The sequence below is a fragment of the Carassius gibelio genome, chromosome B6 (assembly GCF_023724105.1).
Source record: "Carassius gibelio isolate Cgi1373 ecotype wild population from Czech Republic chromosome B6, carGib1.2-hapl.c, whole genome shotgun sequence".
Classification (NCBI taxonomy): domain Eukaryota; kingdom Metazoa; phylum Chordata; class Actinopteri; order Cypriniformes; family Cyprinidae; genus Carassius; species Carassius gibelio.
Genome location: NC_068401.1, coordinates 11,171,332 through 11,193,250, shown reverse-complemented (window position 1 = coordinate 11,193,250; position 21,919 = coordinate 11,171,332). Strand labels below are relative to the sequence as shown.

Below are 21,919 nucleotides of genomic sequence, written 5' to 3'. Positions count from 1 at the left end.
AATCACTTCTTTCTGGACTTGGCTCTGTACAGAGGCACTCATGCTGGAGTGGGAAAGTTATGTCCCATCCTGAAAAGGTTTGTCTACAGAGATTGATCAGGGTATGGGTGTATGTTTGATTTTATTCACCTGTTAGTAATGGATGTAGGTGAAATAGTCAAACACAGTGATAGGGGTCCACAAACTTTTGACCACGCAGCACGCAGCACATCTGCTGCAACACATTCACTACTGGCATATATGAGCTATATCACATTCAAATGTGTTTTTTATATTTTGAGTTTTTATATTGTGTTATCTAGACTAATTAGCAACCATTTAGCTTGCAAAACAAATCTGCATAAATGATATTATAAATGTAATAATAATAAACATTACTATTATTAAGACATTCATAACATGATAATAATTTATAATATAATATAATATAACAACTGTTTTCTATTTGAATAGAAATATATAGAAATATTTTCTATATTTCAAATGGAATTTATTTAGACTTCGGTGACACATGATGCTTCAGAAATCATTATAAGTCATAACATTCTGCTTTGGTGCACAAGAAAAATGTCAACGTTATTAAAAAAGTGCTACTGATTAATATTTTTGTGGATGCTTTTGCTATGATAAAGAAAAAGTCCACAAGAACAGTATTTATTTGAAATATAAGATAATACACAAGAGCGGGGCTTACTGCTTTAATACAGAAGTTATATGTAGTAAGGTTTCACAGACTAAAACTGAGCAAATGAAGTGTAATGATATTAATTAAAACAGTATTCTTCCACCAAACAATGTAGTTCCTCAGAAACAGTTGTGGTTCCAACAAAGTGGTGCCGGGCAACACAGTAATTTACAACAGCTTAGAATGTGGCTCAACCAATAAGGATCAAGGACCGAAACCCTCCGTTTTATAAAAAAGTATGAATTTTTATAAATTCCTAATAATATAATAAAATAAAATATAATATAATTATACATGAATTAATTATAATTATAAATGAATTAAACTGAACATTTAAATTATTAGTATTATTAGTATTATTATAAAAATAATTACACAAGTCAATAAAAAAAAAACATTATTCTTAAACCAGTCAAAAAGGTAATTGGTTAGTCGGTCAATCTCTTTTTTCTTCTTGTGTCTCCTTTGATAAAAACGTAATTAATATGAATATATAATCAGTTGATGACATGCATGCAGCAAGATGCTGTGTTTTCTATGATAGCACAGAGGCCAGTGTTGCAGCGTGTACCTCTTTGCCCTGTCTGTTGCGCCATGAGATCCAGCGGCTTCCATCACGGCTGTATTTGATCTTGTATGTCTGGGCAAACTCATTCCCAATGCCCCCCGCGTGACGTCCCTGAGTGCCCACCAGAGTGATGAAGTGCAGAGAACGAAGGTCTATCTGCAGGAACTCGTTCATATTCTCAGGTTCTCCTGCTATCTCAGGACACCACGCACCATCTCCTTCCTCGCAGTCCAGCCTAAGACACAAAGAACATTCAGAAGAGAATAAAATACATGCAAGCATCTCTCTGGGCTGTACCACAGAGACTGTAGGCTGTAGTTTTCACAACTTACAACCTTCACAACTTTCAAAACTGTTTTACGGAGGTTGTAGTCTACTGATTTTATTTAATTTTTTACTCAGAAACACATTTCATCAGCTGAACAATCAGTATGTTGTTAAACGTCAGCACAATCAGTTTAACATACTGTACTTCTATCCCTCAAAGCCTTGTTTTATGTAAAAAATTTAATATGGTACTACCTTGACTAAGGTCTATAACTTAGTACTTAGTCTAAAATAGTTAGTTTGATGAAGAGGAATGTGTTGGGAACACTAGGAATCAGTGAAAATGCAGAATTAATATAAGGAAGAAGCATAATAACATCATTTTAATGAGGCCACCCATATTTCCCCAGATGTGGTTTGATCCCACCAAGATAACCTGCACTACAGCTCATGGAAAATACTGTGTGTGTGTGTGTATGTGTGTGTGTGTGTGTGTGTGTGTGTTTGTGCTCATACCTGCCATATTTTGCTGCTGTGGAGTCAGACCACTGACTGGAAGCTGAAATATCTTCATCTAAGATCTGGCCTCTGGACATTCCTAACGGAGACCGACACACACCTGTAAAAAAAATAGTGCTTTTATGACTTTTTTTTAAATCCCATCCATCTTGCAGATATAAATCTAAGCAACTTATAAACATGCAGGCAATATTTAATATTAACACATAATTTTCATAAAGCATTTCCATTCCTACTTCATTTGCATTTCAGTGCTTTCGCTTTATTTGACTTAATGAACAATAGATATGATAGTTACTAAAATGTAAACACTTTTAGATTTCATCATTATAAACTGTAAAAAGCATATAGTCATAAATATTTTTCTTTGTGTTAATTTAATGGAGAACAGCATATAAACCATGTCATCATGGTTTCTATTACTTTTCCCCCACATTTTACTTGAATTAAATATTTAGAATCTACAGTACATGGCAACAGTGGCTGGTTGGTTGAAAGTTTTAAAGTCAGAAGGTGGACAAGAATAAATTAAGTCGATTTTTTAAAAACTGATTTATAGTTAGATTTGGCCTGTGAGAGGAAATCGGTTTTGAAGAACTCTTGGACAAACAAGAATATAGGGCTTTAGACCACCATACCACCAGCTGATGACTGGCACAATTGATTCATTTTGATTGAACAGTATATTTTAGAATCAGTATTTCATATTTTAATTGAAATATCACATAACACTGCCAGAGCAAGAGAGAATATTTATATGAACTCTGTTAATCTCTTGTAATATCTTTTTTTTTTTTCTTTGAGTGTCTGTGTGAAGATCCGGACATGTAAAAAAAAAAAAAAAAAGTGTACAAGGACACTCCTATTCCAAGTGGCCCCTCCATTTCAACAAAATAGCCTTTGTGATCCTGCCAGCAATAGCAAGGATAGTGGTGAAGGACTTTTTGTCTCTCTTTTCATTTTTTTTTTCTGTCTCTCCTCCAAATGTTTGCTTAAAAGTCAAGATGGGGGAAACCTCAGAGGCTTGGTTTTGGCAATGACAAGCTGATATAACCCAAAACTAGCTGAATCCCCCAACAAAAAGCTCTTCCAGATGTAACAGAACAGCATCCTCCTCCCCCATCACTCACTCTTTCTCTCTCTCTCTCTGACTGTTTCCTTAACACACATATGCACTCATGCAATAGTATAGAGACATATTTATAAAAGCTAACTCTGGGCGATATATATCGAATACTCACAATTAGTGCTGTCAAACGATTAATCGCGATTAATCGCATCCAAAATAAAAGTTTTTGTTAACATAATATACAATATGTGTATTATATATCTATTTTTTTTAAATATATACTGAGTGTGTGTATATTTATATTTATGCATAATAAATGAATACAGTAGACATGCATATATTATGTAAACAAAAGCCTTTATTCTGGATGTGATTAATCGCGATTAATCTTTTGACAGCACTACTCACAATATTCTCACTTATTTGTAAATTTTACTATATCAAATGATAACAGTACAAAAAATTATTGTACTAAAATGTTTCTTTTGAATGTTGGATATGTAAGTAATAGGAGTAAATAAATTTAAATAATAATTACAATGTAATTTGTACTGAGTTGTACTGTAACTTACATGCTAACAGTGACAGATGATTTAAATATTCTGATTGAAAAAAAAACACTTTAAGTTGTTTACACAAAATCAAAAGACTGAAAAATACTAATGTATGTATAATGTATATTAGAAATAATATTTTTCTTTCAGAAATGTCATACATTACATACTTGTTGTATCACTCGGCTCTAATATTCAGGCACAAAGTGAGAAAATGTATGTGCTTTTGTAACTCAGAGCAGAGCTTTCATAGCTTTGTGAACACAGGCAAAGCAGTGTTAGACAATTGACACGAGAGCGCCCCCGAAAAGGAATGCCCCGTCCTATTCGGCTGGAGACACAGGGCCATATGCAAAAAAAAAAAAGCAGTCCAATATTTGATTTAAAAATTACTCGATTAATATGCAAATATGAACATAAGGCAATGTACACGCAATGATGAAATCAACAAATTGAATTTGTGCTGAATACTAATTAACAGTTTAATAAAATGAAACTAACAAAAGAAAACAAAGTGCTTGCTCAGATTTACAGGCTCTGACCTGAAATGCAGCCCACAAGAGATTTGTAAAGAATCATACATTCACAGCTATGTGTATGTTTTTCTACTCTCCAAGAGTGGATGGTTACAGCCTCACTATCAGATGGAGTAAACATTCAGTTACGGGGTCTAAAAATATCCCCACTTTAGAAAGGTGGAAAAATACTCATGTTGTGTGAAGAAACTGTGGCTTTTGGTCTTTCCTCTCTCTCTTTCTCTTATGGGCCACTCTGGTCCTGTGCAGTAATTCATTGGTCCGAGTGGCGCTTACTTCCCCCTCCCGCCAACCAGTTTTTTCCATCTTCAATCCTTGTGAATGGCACATTTGTTCCACCATGTTTGCTGTCTAACTGCAGGGTCCAAAACCTTGCACACACATAAGTATACTAATATACACACACTTTTAATTGTTCACATGTAAACTGCTAAGACAGGCACTTGCATTTTTCTTTTCTTCTTTTCTCTACAGTAGAAAAAAACGTAAGAATCTATTTCTCAAAGTGGAAAAAAGCAGGGAGTAGGATGGTATAACTACAGTCTTTGGGAATTTTAAGCAGAGGAAAGTTGGCAGAGTAGATCCCATAGCTACTGAGTTCAGCAACACACTTTTCCAGAAGTAGGAAAAAAAATCAGCTTTTTTCCAGCGGAAATATGAAGGAGCAAAACTGATATTTAAAGAGGTTACAGCTTCTCTCTCCTGGAAAGAACGGAAATTCACCACCTTCCATGGAAAGCAACCATTTATACACTTTTTCTGAAACACTGTCATTATCTTCTGTCACTTAATTGAACTAGTCGAATACCAAACTGTAAACGTGAGAAAGTCTTCTGCCATGACTTATGAGCTGCAGAAACAAATATCTGAAAAACACACAGAGCCTCTGGAGCAAAAAAAAAGGGGAAAAGTAAGAAATAGAAGCTGTTTCAATATACTTTACTGTTGTCAAAATGTCTGGTATGTACAAGCCACAGACTCCAGTCTGATTGTTGAATCCATTGTAAACAATCATGCTTGCGCCCCTGCTACATTCAATAATAAACTCAAAGCAAGGTCACATCCTCACACAGAGCTCACACGCAGTTCAATGAGGTTTGAGTGATGGACTCTATCCCGTTACATTTCACCACTCCTTTAGCATGGTGTTCTTTCCTTTCTTACCGCCAGCCTGCGAAAAAGAAATTCTAAACTGAAGATTTTTTAAGTGTCTGTGATGAGAAGTAATAATATTCAGCAGCAATTATGGGATACCATGATATATTACTAAGGAAATGGTTCAAAGCACTGTAGTGTATTGATCCAAACTGTAAAGCACAGCACACGCAGATTGTAATGAATATTGAGCTTGTTGAGAGCGTAGTTTCCTCCATATCATTTTAAATCTGTATTTTCAGAATTAAGTGCACAGGAACCCTTCATGAATCTAATGAAACTTGTAATTTCTCAACAACATGTTATGTATGTTAAAGTCCCCATGAAATTGAAGTTTTTTAGCTTTTTGTTATGCTAAATGTTAGCCTTTAGGTTATCTATAAGCTAGTATGCTACAAAAAAAATTGCATTTACAATATATAAGCATTCAAAGCTTATTGTCTCTCACTTCCGACATAGATCAACGGTTTTGATGACATCACTCTGCACTTTAGCTTCTCATCAGACTTTCTGTCCAATCAAATGCACTCTAGAATCTGAAGTGTCCCGCCCCCCTACACAATAAACAGATGCTGAAGTACAAAAAAATAAAAAATTATATATATATATATATATATATATATATATATATATATATATATATATATATATATATATATTGCAGTAAAAATTATACAATTACTTAAAAAAATGTTAATTTAAGCCTGTGAAACTAGTTTTTCAGTTGTGACTATGTCCTATTAAATCTGTATTTTGATATGAAGTGTACAGGAACCTTTTGAAAAGTGTAATTTCTCAAGAATGTGTGTGTGTGGTAAAAAATGAATAAAAATGAAATAAATATTGTCAAAAAAAAATCTCGATGATTCCTCTTATTACTATTATATTCATCTTATTACTATTATGTCTGTCTAAATGTCTACAAACAATTAAAAACTTAAATGGTCCTAATAATTCGTTTTCCTTTTCCAAAATGTAATTTCTTCTTTATTTTGTGTTTGGGGTAAAAATGCTTGGCAGGATTCCTTCACCCACTTTTCTCAGATACTTTCAGACCGGAAAGTAACAATCCAGAACATTGAGGCAGCAACAGAACAGCTGAGTGTAATTCTGTTATTTTTGCTTGTACCACAAGCCATCCAAAAACTTTTAAACAATTCAGACTCCCTTCACATAAACCACACAGAGGGGTTTTTAACAAAGCATTTTACATATTCCATGTTTACTTTGAAACAGGCCAGACACTACTTTGTAGTTCGACAATTAAACAGTTTGGATTGACTGCCATATCCTCCTCTTGAATACATTAAACACAATATGGCTATAAAAAAAAACACATTAAAGAACATTATGCATTCCTTTTCGTATTACATTGGCATGCTTCTAAACCTTAAACTGCACTACAAATACAAAAATGTTTTAAAACTCAATGCATTATCAATTAAGCCTTTAATGTCAGACTACGGTCTTAATTTTTTAAAATATTGCAGAGGAAACTGACACATGATCGGGGGAAGGAAGCAATGTCACCTTGAGTAATCAAATTCATCTGCTTCATAAAGAAACACAGCCCAATATAGTACAAGAGCACAGTGTGGTTTTCATCCTGGGGGATCCCAGAAGAAACTGCCTCTAGCCGTGGTGGTATTAGCTGCTTTCCAGACTTATGCTTTAGTCTCTACTGTACGGCTGCTCACCGTGAGCTGGCTTCTGGTTTCCTTGTAAAATATAATTGAACCTCACATTGACATCACACTTTCCTCCCCACAAACCACCCATGCTAGAGAGAGAAAGCTCAAGTTGAAAGACACAGATAAAAGAGAAGAAGCCATGCGAACCAGAATGGAATCTGGGGCATCTTCCAGAGCTTATTCAGACCTCAAACGTAGATTGATCACAACCACAAGGCTGCCAGTTTCAAAGCTAGTCAAAAAATAACAATGCAGCATGCAGCACCCTGACCTTTAGAAAAACTTTAATTCATGCACTATAAAATCAGAGATGGTGACCACATTGCCACAACAACTGATTTCCATAGTGACTTTCTGAAACACAGCTTTTGAGCAAATTAAAAAATTTTCCCACACCACTGTAGCTGTTCAATTAGTATAATATTGTAGACTAGTAGTTAAAATTTACTACAAAGTCTGAAACCACTGTTATTGTGCTGTTGAGTAAGCCATTAAACCCTAGGCTAGAGTCGCTTTGGATAAAAGTATCAGCTTAATTATTAAATTTAGTATATTTAGTTACAGTTTAAGCCATTTAATCTACAGTATAAAAAGAATATATATATATCTACCTGGATTTACTTGAGACTTGACAGCTCCCGATAGGTAAAGGAGGATAAGGAGCGGAAAGAGCATCTTCCAAAGCTGCTTCATCTCAGGCGGAGACGGAACGTTCATTCCTGGAGAATGAGACACATGGTTAAAAAAAAACGTATGACTTCATTTCACCACAGACATCCAGGAACTGCTCTCTAACATGATTTCTCCTTAATAAAACTAAAAGAGGAATCAACTGTATCCTAACAATCCTCAAGCAAGTTTCAGCCCAGGTTTAAATGGCGTCAGTATTTATACATTAAAACAACAATGTCAGTATTCAGCATCATGTCATTATGGCATTTTAAACTGTCAAAGATATTTTGAACATTTTTTTTTCCATCCATACAATGGCAGCCAGTGGGGCACAGTGATGTTTTATACTCCATTAACTTTTATTGTATCGGCAGAAACATTCTTCAAAATATCTTTTTTTTGTGTTCCACACAAGAAAGAACATAATTCATGTTTGAACATAATTCAGGTTCATCTACCACCCACACCTTAAAAAATAGTGTCTGAAAAGCTAATAATCTCATTTACATTCCATATTCTGAAAATCTGTTGGCTTGAGAACTGTCTTCATCCTTTTAGTTTTTATTCTCCAGTTATGAAAAGGCACTGAGGCATGACACAAATTTAATGGGAAAACACGTTGTTGTTATTTTGAGGCCATGGTATTAATTTGGTCTGTAAAGCTGAAATAATTGCCTGCGGAGCATAATGGAATTTCCATATTCATTATACTGACGTGAGAACAGCAACAACTATGGGAAAACTTCATGAGGCATTGTGGCTAGGAGAGAAAAACTTGACAAAGAATTCAAAGAGAAAATACAAGCTCTCTGGGTTTACTTCACTAACTACTGGCCATCAACAGAGTCTTTTATGAAAGTCTGAATTTTGAGCAAACACAGATACACAATAAAACTAGCCGGCACTTTTTAATATTCATATTTACACTGATATATTATGCAGATGTCTTAGTTTTATGTATGCTATAAAAAGGTTAGAAAAAATGGAACACCGCAAACATTTTCATTACTTTTTTTTTTTTTACTTCATTATTACAAATAGGTCACCCCAAATGTTTTCCGGTACATTCTACAGTACATTTTACCTAGCATATACCTAAACTTAACAACTGTCTTATTATCTATTGATATGCAGCAAACTAGAAGTTTATTGAGGGAAAACTCCTAATTAACAGTGAATATGTGTTCCTTATTCTAAAGCGTAACTGAAATTACATATAAATATGAACTTAAGTCCTTCTTAAGTTGGCCAAAAGTGCAAAGTGCCTTTATTATCAATTTAATCTACAGTTTAACACATTTTCATTCAATTGCAATAATGCCAATAATGTCATTATATTATATTTAGGCAAAAGTCCAATTTTGTTTTCACAGGTGACCTTGTAATAGTTCATATTTAAGTATTTTATATTTATAGACAGTATGAAGTAGCTTAAATGTAGCTCAAAATACCTTTCAATTCAATTCAAGTTTATTTGTAGAGCGTTTTTCTCAATACAAATAATTTCAAAACATAATGTAAGTTTCTATTTTACTATTAACATTATTAACAGCAATCATGATAATATGTTGTGATCAAACTTATAGCAAAGTTTGGTAGTTTTGTATGTTGTTTCAGAGCATCATCTGAGGTCTTGTCTTCTACCATCACGAGCTTCTTTATGTAAGAGTAGCATTCAGCTTAGCTTAGCTAATTCATCTCTAGAGTAGTTAGTAATTTAGTTAACTACACAGTCTTGCCAAACACTATACAGTACATGACTGCAATGTGTGAATATATCTTATATAGGATGTATGTGTATTTTGTTCTATTGGCAAAGTTTTAAGAAAGTGTCATTTTCATTTTAACTGGAACATCAGGAAAAGATACGGTTTTGTAAAATTTGAACAAAACACAGCAACAGTGAGAGCTATTAACAAGTAAACTGATTTAACGGTAAAACACACAAAATAATGTAAATGCATTTTAAACAATTTTAATTCAATTAAATTTAAATTAAATGATTTCATGCTTGTTTTCTTTTGTAAATCTCTCAGACAGCAACTCATCACCATACAGTATATGTGGGACGTTCTTAGCATTAAACAAAAACCTGAAAGATAGCAATCGATTAAATGTCGCAAATATTTGAATGTAACCATCGCCTCTTGAATACAGTTTTTTTGTGACCGCCAGAGGAACACAAGAGCCCTTACTTATATTTAATAATATTTTAATGAAATGCAAAATTGCAGTGCATTGGCCGAGCATTCATGTCTGCATTTGTCTTCTTGCATAGAGATGTTTCTGACCTTAACATAAAAAAAAAAAAAAATTATAAAAAGAAACTGACCAGGGGATGTGGAGTGTCTGCCTGTGGGTCAGACGTTACCTCAGAGAGTGTGTTAGAGCCAATACAGATGACCAGTTCAGTCAAAATATCACTCCCACCTTTACTGATCATAATATGAAATAGTACTGGCTTACTACATTATTATTACACAACATGTATGTTCTCAAGAACCAATGAACAACAGAATTGCTTATGACACATAATTAGGGGAGCTATAATGTCAGGATATATTGTACAAAACTCCAATTTTACATGCCAATTTCATTCAGTAAACTATACTTAGTCTTATAAAGACAGATGCTGCAGGCTAAAACTAAATTTGCTTTAATTATAATGGAGAAAATGAAACGCACATGCTGGACCGTAAACAAGCGCAGGATTACTCACTGCTTTTGACTGTGCATGACTGTCCTGGACTATTGAAAATTTCTCAACACATGATTCATGACGAGTTATGTAACATAAAAAAATCATCATATGAACTCACTGTCATTTCATTCAAAACCCATCTGTTATTTTCTAAATTTACATTTATGCATGTAGTAAACGCTTTTATCCAAAAAAGGACAATGTAATTTGTCCAATTAGTCAGCAACATTACACACAATGTATTACACAATGCCAGATTTATTAGTCAACTAGATTATTAGACAGTCTATATGCTGAATAACTATATATAAAAACCTTATATACACTATATATAAAAGTTGGTCCATATTACATGTGTACTATATCCTTGGAGCAAAGTCATTGTATAATTGAATGGAAACAAGTCATTTTTTATTACGATACACAATGTCTATTACTACACACATCCAATCCTGTAAAACCATCACTTCTAATAATGATGTCTTCAGTAATCAATCTTTGTTATATCACTAGAAAATAAACATGCATTTTATAAATGAAACAGCAGCATGCACATTTATCAAAGTTCTTCAAGTTCAGTTTAAAGTCTTTAAGGTTGGGACAAAAGTGACTTTGGATCTCTGCTGGAGACCTTAAGAAGCCAAGAAAAGTCTTCATCACCAGCCAAACAAAACTCTCCTCACAGGGCTGAAGTAGGAGTGCCCTATATAACAAGAACATGTGTGATCATCAGGCAGATTTCTGCCTCTTCTGCCTCATTTAAGTTTGAGCATTTCAAAGAGGTTTTAAAACAACAACAAAGGCCTTATAGACTCAACATACAACACATCTTTGAACATTCACTATAATAATAATAATGCACACTAATCAAAGGAAGTGAAGTGTATGATAATAAAGTTTAATGTGACTTTGGTCGACCACCAGCATTTGTACTTCATGTATATTATAAAGTATTTGGACATTCTGACACACTAAGAATGAATGGATTTCACTGTATTTCATTTAATAGATAGTTTCGATCTTTGATTATGATTGGCTGAGATGCGTTCAAAGCCATTTTGCCTGAACAACCACATTGCTTAGCAGAATTATTGAATCATTGTTAAAATCATTGCGGTGTATATGCAGGCTCCACATAATGGCTAGACACCTTATTGGGCCCTATTGAAACAAAACAAAATAAACAAAACAAAACAAAACAAAACTTCAATTAAATATAAACAATAACCAAGAAATGAAACAAACAACACAAATTCAATTAAACAAAACCTTTAACAAATAAAAACAGTAAAACAAAGCAAAACTCAACAAAACAAAATAAAACAAACAAAACAAAAACAAAACAAAAGAACAGTTCACTGCAAAGTGATTTTGAAAGCGGCAGGGCTCTAAGAGCTCAATAATGATAAACAACTCAGTTCTTCCATTTTTACGGTGGCTCTTACAAATGTGCTTTGTCTCCCCAGGGACAACCCTGTTTGGTTAACACGTGTGACTCTGCAAACCTCTGTGTGAACTTCCAAGCAGAGGGGATACCACACACACGGGAAAGAGCTGGGTTACAAGGACCCTCAATTATTTGCTACAGTGCATACAGGGGTTACAGCTCAGAGGGGAGGGATTCTTTGGTGTGTTATTTTGCCAGCATTTCCCAAAGTCACATTCCCAAGAGTCAAACACTTAGAGATATCAGAAGATTGTCAGTTAATGCCACGGCACAAAACATTATTATATTGTATAGCATTATTGTATTTATTTTTCAGTTTATTGTGTATTGTCTTTAAAGGGGGCATATGATGCGATTTCAATTTTTTCTTTTCTTTAGTGTGCTATGTGGCTATTTGTGCATGTATGAGATCTGCAGAATTATTCTATCTGAAAGAGAAGGCTGATCCAGACCGGGCTAAAACGCCTCATCCAAACACGCCCCCACATGTTTACATCACGATGTGGAAATATTTGTGTAAGGCCACCCAAATGTTCGTGCAAAGAGAGTAGGCATGGTTTCAGGAACCGCAGTAGTATTGATGCGGTCCCATGTCAGGGAGACGCAAAAGCAAAAGCACTTTTTTAGGCCTCCTGGAAGTAGATGCACTGAGGAATCATTGGTTAAGCTTTATTTACAACCTAACAGCACAACTCAGATGTTCAAATTTATGCAACGTATTTTATGGGCAACATTTTTGTGAACCTAGGAGACTAGCAAATACAAAGCTTTCTGTGCAAAGGCTATTTAAAAAAAAAAAGCAAAAAAAAAAAAAAAAAAGGTAAATTCCGACTTTGCTACAATCTGGCCCTTATTCCGAATATGCTACTTTACAGGTAAGTATGTTTTCATAATAGTTTAAGTATTTGCTATTTACTGCTATTGAAATGCATAGTTATTTTTACTCTTTACAAAAAATCCTTTGTAATATTATTCACATCACTTTCAATCATTTTAACACACTTTTTGCTGAATAAAATTATTTATTTGTTTGTTTATGAATCTCATTAACCCCAAAGTTTTGTGCATCACATCATTTTAGTGTATCATGATTTCCACAAAAATATTTAGTTATGTTTTTTGAGCACCAAATCAGCAAAATGAAATTATTTCTGAAAGATCATGTGACACTGAAGTATTGAGTAATAGCTTCTGAAAATTCAGATAATTTTGCCATCCTAGGAATAAATAATAATATTACTGTTTTTACTGTATTTATTATGAAATAAATACAGCCTTGGTGGGCATACAAGACTTTCAAAAACACAAAAAACCCCTCTTAATTATCAAACTTTTATAAAAAAGAAAAAATTCTAGAGTACAATAACTTAATGGTCTATGTAAAAATGAACAAAACAACAAATACAATAACAACAAAAATAATCATTTTTAATTCTCTCAGCCCTTCTCTCAGTGTATGTTGGGAGTTTCAAGTAACTGCACTGAAACGTGGTAGTTTAGGTCCCTCAGTTTATGCTAAAACATAACATTTCAGGCGGAGTGTGAATGGAGCAGATGATCTTGGTCACACAGAGACTGTAGTCAACATATGGAATCACTGGACGGTTGCCTCTGAAGCATTCATATGTGCTCTACACATTTACAGCATAATATATGATTACACGGCCTTCTGTGTTTGAAATTTGTACCAGCCCTACAAGGCCATTCCTCAAATGTCACCAATCATAGTGTTCACATTGAGTGATCCTGCAAGGAGGCAGATGAGAATAACTTAAGGAGACACGGGCAGACGGGGCAAGTAATAAAAGATTTGTCTCTAAAACCAGCCAGTATGCTAGGAGCATACTGCATTATGAAGCTGTCGTTGTAACTTTAACACATAACTTGAGAAGACAAAGTAGGCAAACATTTCAGAATATGGATGGTTTTTTTCAGACACTTCAGACTTTCAGACAGGACCATTTCAAGACTGGCACGTTATATTTAGCAGCTGTTAAAGTTTCTCATTTGTGTCACCCAAGTACTTTGGAATGTTTAAAATCATTTTCCCAGCGACTCGAAGGAATTACAAAGGAAAGCTCATGCAGCAGCTTGCTAAATCCTCGGCCATGCTTCATACACTTCAAAGAAGACATTAGAGCTTAAATAGTCTGCATTAAAAGTAGTCAATTAGTATAAGGAACATACAACAATAAAAAAAAAATGGGGTCAGTAAATATTAAGCAGTCCAAATGTTTTCAACGCTGACCATAAGAAATTTTTCTTGCGTGCCAAATCAGCATATTAAAATGATTTCTGATGGATCATGGGACACAGAACCACAGGTCAAAGGAATAAATTACATTTAAAATGTAAACATACATTTTAAAAATGAAAAAAAAAAAAAAAAAACATTAAAATATATTACAATAGAAAAGTGTTATTTATGTTGTATAAATTGTATAAAATGTCTTTCAGTATTTTTAATCTTATTTAATATTATTATCTTATTAATTTAATATTTGTCTTTATTATCATTTAGAAACTTCTTTTAATGATACTTTTTTTTGAGAGTTTTCCTGAAGGGGTTTGGACCGGTTACCTGAGATTCAGTTAATACTTAAAAACATAAGCCTTAGAAAAGTGGAATGAAATCAGGACACATTCAGATCTGCCGCATGATCTAGTCTCTGTTTCACTGAAAAAAGTGGGTTTGCCACATCAACGCAAAGAAGATCCATCATGATTTTTTCCAAGTATATTTGTTTTAATGGCTTAATGCGAGGAATATTCCACATGGAATTCTGAAAAAAAAAAGATTTTATTTTTGCCATCTTAGGTGAAGTGTTGCACACAGTGTTTATTAATGGAAACTTTTTAACACATTACCTTTAAGGATTTAATTTGTTGACATGAACTCACAATGAACCATACTTCTACAGCATTTACCTCTTTTATGTTAATTTTAAAATAATCAGTCATTTTTAAATCAAAAGATGCATCACTTAATATTAATGAATAAACTCAGAACTAAAACAAACAATGAACAAATGTACTCATATTAATTTCAAATTACAAATGTTGTAATTTGATAAATAAAATAAAAAGCTTTGAATTACTCGTTGTTAGTTTAGGGTAGTTAATGCATTAACACTAATGAGGGAAAGAAAAGTGTTACTAGAACCTTTAAGTTCTCTTGACTTTAAGATGCAGACTAAACAAAATAATTCTCTAATCTTATATTTGATACATTAGTATGCATATTACAAAAGCATACCTGGAACAGAATGGCGCCTTTTAAAGGTCAAAAGGTAAATTCCCAGGAAATGCATGGACTAGTTTAATTTACGTATACATATGAAAAGTTTATCTGCATAAAAAAAAACATAAATCCTTTTTTAAAATAAAAAAAATCAAAATTTTTGTTGTTATCATGTTTTAATTGTGTTAGTTAGCTGTATTTTTTGTTATTTTTTTAACCTAAGCAAAATAGCCAACTGCAGTTTGATTGAGATTAATTGAAATGAAAAATGAAAAATCATGATTTTTGCAAATTATCTGAAAGTTATCTGTTTTTGCTAATTAACTCTTCATATACTAGTGTCTGGTAAAAGTGTCTGACATATGCATGAGTGTATAATAATACGTGTATTAATAATAGTTACTTGAAATTTCACTCATAATGGTTGAATGGGAAAAATATGCAGTGCGATATATCAAAAGTAATATGAATAAATAATCTCACAAGAAAACTTAATTTTTTAAAAGATAGTTAATTAATCAAGCGAAAACAAATAAAAAAAAATGTATGAACTAATTTGGTGGGATTTAGAAAAACCAACAACTGTCATTATAAATATTTATTTAAATTAATTATGCAGATTAATGTGCACAACAAGCGTTTTTTTTTTTTTTTTCAGAAAAAAATTGTACTGTGAATAGTAAAGCTTTTAAACATCTTGGAAGCCAGTTTGATTATTAATATATATATATATTTTTTCATGTTAATAATATTTAGCAAGTACATAAAAAGGTATAATTCCCATTGGGGCAATTAGTATACTAGAGTTAGAAAAAAAATTTAAAATAAGAAAGGAGGAAAAAATAATTTTGTCTGTTTAATAGTATAGTTTGGTGGTGGGAAATCAGTTTTCCAAATATCCCCAAGATTCTAACCATAAACAGACTCTCAGTAACAAGCTAAAATAATATTATTGAGAAAATATCATTTGAGAAAATCACACTAAAACATTTTTTATCTGATAACAGTATTTAAAGAGAAACCATTAGTGGATTGAAGGACCTTATTAAACACAACACCCCAAAGTACAGAGGGCCAATAGTGCACACGAAGGCCGTGGCCCTGGTGAGACCTGGAAGAATAAATATAGTAGGATTTAACTGATTCCAAAGCACAATACTGGCTCTTCAGTGTAACACATTACACAACGTCTTCTAGGTGCTTTAGTCAACATCATTCACATGCAATAGGTGAAGATCGCTTTAAAAGTAAAAGCTCGGCCTCGCACAGAGCCTGTCTACCTCATAAACAGCATGAGGCCCATATCAGGAAAAAGGAAATGAAAGTCAAAAATAGTGTCAGTGATTTTGCAATGAGGACACAGTGTGCTCTTTGAATTTAAATAGAGGAGCGCATAGCTAGGTATGTCTGCAAAAGCTACCCCATTTTTACTGTTAAATTAACATTTGGGATAAATGCTGGATTTTACAGGTAAGTGTTTTCTTAATGTGCTGTGAAAACCACAGCAATAAAGAGAAATGGCACTTTATATGCAAAGCTTTTATTGTCCTGCACTTTTTCCTGTGCCACATCAAGGATAATTGAGCCACGTTTTAATATTTAAAGGGGTCAGCTTTTTTGTTTTGTTTTAGGATGGACAGAGATAAATGTTATTCTATATTATGCTTATATTCCAAAGATTAACAATTTACAGTAAGCGTATATGCAGGTTATAAAATAATTAATAGCTTTCCTATAAACTTTGTTCTGAACATAAACAAATCCTAACTCTAACCAGACTCTCATTCTAGAATAGAGGACATAATCTAATGAAAGTTTCATATGGATTGGAAGACAGATAGGTCATACTTTATCTAAAGGCCTCAATTAAACCTCATTGCACATCAGTGTCAAAATCTGGTTTCAATTTGTGGTCCTGTACGTGAGAGCGTTCCAAGATCTGAGATCGTCACTTAACCAACCAAATAACCCAAAAATGACAGTGACGGGCTCTTCAAACGCCACCTTTCAAGACAACTATATGCACTTTTGGTTATGCTGTAGAGCCTCCCTCCACTGCTCACTGCAATTAACTGTCGGGGTTTTATCATAGGCTTTAAAAATGATGGCAGTGAGAACTTCACAATCATGCATTTCAAAATCCTTCACAGTTTTTAGATGATTTACTTCAGGATAAGATGACACTAACTTTCTCCAAACACTTCTACAAAATGTAAAAAAAAAAATGTTTTGAAACTAAATACCATTTCAGTTTTTCTACTTCTAAATTTCATGTTTACTTCACTGTTTTATTAGCTATTTTTTCCTGAAATTTACTAGCAATTTCTACACGTTTTTCTTTTTTTCAAAGCTTAATATAATTCAGAATGAGAGTGCATCTAAGTGTAATTCAGAGCACAACTACAATAGTGCACTTTATTTGGCATACTACGTACCACTGGAGTGAATGGATCTTATTTGCCAGGCAGATATTCACACACCTGTAAATTTAGGAATGAAGAAAACATGTGTTTTTCATTTGAAACCTCTTTCATTCCTCCCTAAAGCAATGGTCATATAGCACTGCAGATATTTTACTTTCATGGAAATGCATAAATCCAAATCAAATGGCAGTTCCAGCTAAATTAGAGCCAGGTGATCGCAAAAACAGATGCAAGTGCAACGACACATGTTACAGTGTCATGAGGTTTTGTGATGAGTAGATGTTTTCTACTTTTCTCCTAACCCATTTGGGGTAGCACAGGTGACCGAAAAACATCATTTTGTATTTTTAAACAAAAGTGAGCAAAATTGTATGAACACAATTCCGGTGAACTTCATCGGAGTGTGCACCTGCGCAAAACACACTGGAATGTAACATATATTCTCTCCTGAGCTTTCTGACTTAAATTACACTAGTGGAAAAAACCTTTTCCATTTCTTTTCTGAAAGCAACAGTTTGTTTACGAAGCGTTGCATGAATCATACAAGTCTCAAAACAAGCAGTGGGTGCTTTCTTCCTGAAACTCAATGAAACATATTTCCAAAAGTGCAGATTTAAGGTTAAAAAGTGTAATACTCATATAGTTGAATGCTTATATATATTTTATGATTAAGAGCGATGCTTTTATATTATGCGATAAAAATGTAATATGCCATGTAATTCAGATCGTTTTCATAAACATTTTCATTACATACAAAAAAGCAAATGCATCTCTTTGTATATTCAGACTCAGGTTAAGGAGAAACCACAAAAAAATGATAAGTTATACAAACATACTCTGTTACCTATTCAAATTCTTACATTAGTGTTACAAGTGAGAAAAGTGAAGTCTTTTTTAATCTTTTTTAGTAAGAAATAGAGTACTAAATTACCTGCAACCAAATCTAAAGTTAAAAAGAATGGTTGAATGGATGAATGGTTTCACAGTCCCATATTAAACTACAAGTAAAATTATGATGTAATGTACAATGACTCAATACTAATTATTAATAGCTTTGCAATTTAAGCATCACAAAAATATGTAAATGCATGAATGCAGTACTATACATATTAGTACTAAAGGCCTGTCTTAAAATGAACTATTCAGAGTTATTCATTATGTATCAGGAGTCTCTGTGCCGTCTCTCTATCCAGTAAGCGCTCTGAAAGACATTGAAGATATCGGCATACAGGATTTCTATTACTCCTTACCGTGCTTGCACCCAAAATATATGTGAACACTAAGCTGAATTACTCCCTCATTCAGGCTTAAAATTCTTCATTGACATCAATAATTGAATTGCATACTGTGAATACGAAGCAAACATTTTAAAGCAATATTACTTCAAATGTTCATTGTATTCAGTATCCTGATTACACTGATCAGCCGTTCGCTGAGATCAAAAAACATTAAAAACAGCTTGGGCTTAAATTAAAGCTTTGGATTCTTAAATGCTTACATAAATTAAGGATATATAAACTGCCCATACGCATATGTTGATGTCTTGAAAAGGTCATCACTGTGTAACACCGGCAATGACACCTACACACACCAGGTTCAGTCGTACAGTGGAAGGATATACAATACCTCAAAATTACTTACGTTACATTTAAAAATGTCATAACAAGTAACAAACAAATCAGGTTTTCTCATAAACCAATCTATATCGAGGTGATTTTTAGAAGATGTATGAAGTCAGTTCACCTCAAGTTCACACAGGTGGTCCTATCAACCAACAACAGGTGTAAATTCATAATTTGATGATTATACTAAGTTTGAAAAAAAGTCTAAATAATTGGCGTCATAATTTGGAACAGTGTGTTTCATAAACAATTCACATTTTGCTTAAAATGTGTGTTTATCAAAATATTGACAAAAAAAAAAAATCTTTTTAAGAGAGGTTCAACTTTCCAAATACTTTTTACAGATATTTAAGTCATTGTACATCTATTTGAGTGCGTGTGTGTATCACAGCCACCATTCAAACTTAATTAGAATTAATAGTTATTAGCGTACCTCAGGTTAACTTACAGAAGGTTTTTTAATGCAAAATGTTATTCTTAATCTGACAACTATGAAAGGGGCTCATTTTTTTATTTTACAAAGCTGGTTAGAAAAGGAAAAGGAAACAAGAGGGATACAGTCCTGAGGGACAACAGGAGGAACAAATAGGTTACAGTAATGCATAATTTCCGAGCAAAATCCAGTATTTTGATTACACCTTCTTGAAATTTAACAAGCTAGAACATACGATAACTACCTTGTTAAAAAAAGTCAATTCAGAACAGCTGGTTCTCTGGATCAAGTCGCTCTGCTATCCGCTATTTTAGTCTGCCATGCAAACAGTGGCTGTCCTATGCAAGTTTTTAACAAAAAGACAACGGAACAGCACTTATACACGTTCAGTAGTTCTAACGCCATTATAACCAGTCATATACATATTCGCTTGAATCCAACAAAGGAAATGATCGAAAGAGAGAAAAAAAAAGATAAGAAAAGAAAGAAAAGAGACATTATGCAAACTTACTGCTTGGGATGCTGTTTTCAAACCATTTGTCCAAGGATTTCTTAATTCCAAGTAATGTGTGGCAATCAGGAGGATAAAAACAAGGCTTTTTCTTTCACTCCGAACCTCTCTTTCAGATCTCACATTCAGGCACAGTAAGCTGATGTAAGACACCGCTGGATGAGGGGAAAAAAAGAGCAAGAGCGGGGGAGAGAGACGGAGACAGAGAGAGAGAGAGAGAGAGAGAGAGAGACGAAAAAAACTAACATTCTGAGGATTCTTGGGGAAAATGCCAAAAGTCCCAGAATTCTTCGTGCCATACAGAAGGTTTCAATTAAGTCAGACTCCTGTGGCCAATCGGAGAAGATTTGGAATATTCTTTCTTTCTATTTATTTATTTATTTATTTTTACAGTCCAACATCATAAAAAAAAAGTCTAAATCCAGGACAGCAAGTATTAACTTTAATGTTTTCAGAATGTCCTGAATATTTTATGTGCATATGATCTTAGTTATTTTCTTTTGCCATGTGTTGGCCCTCACTACTGGTAGTGATTTAACATTTATTGAAGGCGCAGTGAATTTTTCTTCCCCTGTGTACGTTTCTTTGCATTTATTGTCCTGTATTTTGCTTATAAAAAGTATTAATTAATTCTTGGAAAAGTATGGATAGGGTGGGAGCTGTAACCACAGCTAGATCTAGTTGTAACGGTTGTCGTAACTGTTGTAGCTGTAACTGTTCATCCATACAAAGTGTGATTAAAATACCCATTTTTTACCTTCAAAAAGTGATTGTTAGGTAGTTTTCAAAGACTTGTGTGAATTTAGTTTGCTTTCCCTTTAAATCCCTCCTCCATCTCTATACAGGAAAATCATTCTGCAAGATAATGAGAAAAGCAGTCCCAGCCTTTTCTCTCTTTTTCTTTCACCATTAGCTTTGGCTAGAGACAGGATATTCAATTATAATTTATCGATGGAAAACTGATACAGAACTATTGTTATAGTGAAGAAAAAGCAATACAAATTCAAAACTTCTCCACTGATCTGAAGAAACACGGCCTAATTTGATTACCACTAAAAATCAAAGTTTCCCAAAATTAAAAGCCTAAAGAACGGCTCCTGAGTAGCTTGTCATTATCCAAAACCACCAACAGTACATTATTTGCACTAACCCTCGGCCTGGGATTATTTACCTTCCTCAAGTACAGAAAAGTGACAGATACAAAGAGATCCAGACTGTGGATCGTCTATATTTGAACAATGAACTTTTGTGCAGGCAACCTAGTTTTAAATCTTAGAGGCCTTCCATTAAATATATCCTCATGATTGCAACACTGCACATTACTTTTCCAAGAAATTATTCTCTAATTTCTGAGCTTTGTTTATACAGGGATTGAGATTGATGGGCCTACAGTAGGTCAAGGCATATTTCTATTCATTTCTTCACTACAGCAATGAGACAAAGGCTGTCCAAATTCAACCATGTGATTAGTGTAAACAGATACACTTCAAAATGTTTTAAAACCTTTCTCTATTCAGCTTATTTTTGTATTAGGGTACAATGAAACCATTTCAGAATTCCTTGAGAACCAAATTAGGTGGCAGGAACTGATACTTTTATTGGCAGTTGAAGGCAACACGTATCCAAGAATTCCGAGAAAATGTTTTCAATGTATCCAAATGGCAAAAAATACCACGCTTAAAAAAAGATTTTGAAATATGTCTGTTTATAGTAATCACATGCTTGAAACCAGGAAGCATTTGTCTCTGCTTTAATGTGAATGCGAAAATTGCAGCAATTTTCTCAAATGCCAAATTATATGTAATGCAATTTTACAATTTCCATG

The 21,919-nt window shown here is 33.5% G+C and overlaps 1 protein-coding gene across 4 annotated transcripts in view; it reads right to left on the bottom strand.

The window, feature by feature from the left end:
• LOC127960102 (discoidin domain-containing receptor 2) overlaps positions 1–21,855 on the bottom strand; it is a 31,985-nt gene extending 10,130 nt beyond the window's left edge. For all 4 annotated transcript variants that reach the window (XM_052559652.1, XM_052559654.1, XM_052559653.1 and 1 more), the window contains exons 1-4: positions 20,095–21,855; positions 7,656–7,763; positions 2,037–2,139; positions 1,257–1,488 (exon numbers count right to left, since the gene is read on the bottom strand). In XM_052559652.1, the coding sequence (XP_052415612.1) occupies positions 1,257–1,488; positions 2,037–2,139; positions 7,656–7,761 (441 nt within the window). In that variant the 5' untranslated portion in view covers positions 7,762–7,763; positions 20,095–21,855. The remainder of the gene's footprint in view (positions 1–1,256; positions 1,489–2,036; positions 2,140–7,655; positions 7,764–20,094) is intronic.
• Between the last annotated feature and the right edge of the window lie 64 nt (positions 21,856–21,919).